The sequence below is a fragment of the Priapulus caudatus genome, unplaced genomic scaffold (genome assembly GCF_000485595.1).
Source record: "Priapulus caudatus unplaced genomic scaffold, Priapulus_caudatus-5.0.1 Scaffold7, whole genome shotgun sequence".
NCBI lineage: Eukaryota > Metazoa > Priapulida > Priapulimorpha > Priapulimorphida > Priapulidae > Priapulus > Priapulus caudatus.
The window spans coordinates 24971-27470 of record NW_014577068.1 but is presented as its reverse complement, the minus strand read 5'-3'; the positions used below and the strand labels follow the sequence as shown (position 1 = coordinate 27470).

The following is a 2500-nucleotide window of genomic DNA, read 5'->3' as shown; positions in this document are numbered from 1 at the left end:
TACACTATAGCTACTGCCCGCATACCGACTACATACCTGGCAAGCGTCCTTTCCTCCAGCGTCGTAGCCAGCGCAGAGCATATTGCTGGTGATTGAGCCGTACGCAGCATTGCAGGCGGAGTTCGTTACGATTGGAACATCAACACACCTAAGTTCAGGGCTGGTATTTCCACCTGACAATATCAACACATTACATTATGCCATAAATCATCTCATGTAACCGTGAATAAAGGTTGGAAACCGACAGCATATAAATGTTTAAAACGTTTACCAATTAAGCAACTGAAAAAATTGGAAACAGGATATCTGTTTTTTACTAACGACTTTAGACTCTACCGCGAATCTTGGTTAATTAGAAATGTAGGCCGAAAATGCTATAAAAAAATTGCCAAAATTGCGTTTACAGCGATACCATTGTTAGTACACGAGTTAGTAGGTACTCGGCTATATAAATACCTTCACTAGTGGTTCCCCAGCCACTGACAGTTGCTGTTCTTCCATCGTACTGATTCCCGCCAGATGCCATTTCAACCAACTGGGTCTTAGCATTGAGAGACACCGGAGTGCTTAGTATCATCGTGGCGATGTCGAAATCAAAAGTCCTCGGCCTGTACGAGCCATGCTTATTCACCTCCGACACCTATGAAGAACATAATCGGTGAAATCATTCGGTATATAAACTGGGGAACGCATATATATATATAGCACTCTACACTAGTTAATAAGTACGAACGTTTGGGATAGTTTCCTAGCGGCACAAACAGATGGGAATGGTGGTAGATAAGAAGAAATGAGTGTGTTAAGTTATTTAGTTTACCTGATGTCTAGTTCCGCTATAATGCCTTGTCGAGCCGACTCTAATTTGGAATCTCCGTGGCGAGCTCTCATATCTGCAAATTTGATCATAGCATCATATCAAAATATGATATCATATATAGTTAACCCGTTACACACTCAACCAGTTAAACGGTAAAAAATCACGAACACAAGAAGAAAACAGTTAAACTGTAGCAAACAATAGTTACCCGTCGCGTTACGAAAGCTTCGGCACAAATATTCGGAATACAAAGCTTCAATTTGTTCTTATGGAGTTTTTAAAAGCGTGAGCGGTATTTTCAAACGAATATACTTAATCGCAGTCAATACAATAGTACGCAATAGTTGCCAACCTCCCGTCTTGGCTAATTTTGAGCGAGGGAAGTGCGTAACTCGCACGTCGTGCTCAGAGTAAATATCATGGTGTGTGCATGCGTGCGTATATGTGCGTGTGCGTGTGTATGCGTGTGTGTGTGTGTGTGTGTGTGTGTGTGTGTGTGTGTGTGTGTGCGTGCGTGCGTGCGTGCGTGCGTTCGTGCGTGCGTGCGTGCGTGCGTGTACAAATTGCAGTTGTGATCGACCCATCGCGGGAACACTGGGGCGCGTAATTAGAAGGATGGATGCGGCCTAACTAATGAGCATCATTATCAGCATCATCACCATCATAATCATCATCATCATCATCATCAGCAGCAGCAGCAGCAGTAACATCAGCAGCAGCAGCACTAGTAGTAGTAGCAGCAGAAGCAGCAGTATCTTCAGCAGCAGTAACTTCATCATCATCAGCATCATCATCATCATCATCATCATCATCAGCAGCAGCAGCAGCAGCGGAGGCTGCGAGGCTGGCAATTAAACACCTAGTCCAGCATCCGCAACACCATCTCCGATCCTCTGCCCTCCCTCTCGCTACAGTTACCGATATATCGGTTAGTTGAGTTGTGTTCCTGTGTTACGTTGAGTTGCCGTGACAACGAGGTAAACACGCTCTCGTGCCGAAGAACGTCTGCTTGATTACTGATGGCCTAGCAGGAAAGACAGCCTGCCCCAGGTAACAGGGACGGACAGGTACGATCTAGCGCAGATGGCCAGGTAATAGCAAGGTAAAATAGTCATCCAGGTATATAGCATGTCGTACATTTGCCCAGGTATATGCCGTACCAGACCCGGACAGGGATGATACAAAAAAGTAGTGCAGGTAACACAGTCGCCCAGGTATGATATAAACACAACCTGACCAGGTATGATACAAAGACAGCCTGACCAGGTATGACAAAACACGGGCAGGTATGATATAAACACAACCTGACCAGGTATGACACAACACGGGCAGGTATGATATAAACACAGCCTGACCAGGTATGACACAACACGGGCAGGTATGATATAAACACAACCTGACCAGGTATGACACAACACGGGCAGGTATGATATAAACACAACCTGACCAGGTATGACACAACCTGACCAGGTATGATGACATCACGTCTATAACGAGTCACGTATACATAAGTCAGTAACCGTTCGCTGCTTCATCAGCTGGAGTGGCAGTAGCGTGTACACTAGAGTGGACACTAGTCCAGGCAGGTATATATATATATATATACCTATATAAATATATATATATATATACCTATATATATATATATATAATATATATATATATACTATATATATATATATA

General features: G+C 43.8%; 1 protein-coding gene across 1 annotated transcript in view; it reads right to left on the bottom strand.

Moving 5' to 3' along the window:
• Window positions 1-2500, bottom strand: part of LOC106805633 (trypsin-1-like) — a 4069-nt gene that overhangs the window by 757 nt on the left and 812 nt on the right. The window contains exons 2-4 of the mRNA XM_014807319.1: window positions 818-890; window positions 457-640; window positions 37-173 (exon numbers count right to left, since the gene is read on the bottom strand). Of these exons, the coding sequence (XP_014662805.1) occupies window positions 37-173; window positions 457-640; window positions 818-890 (394 nt within the window). The remainder of the gene's footprint in view (window positions 1-36; window positions 174-456; window positions 641-817; window positions 891-2500) is intronic.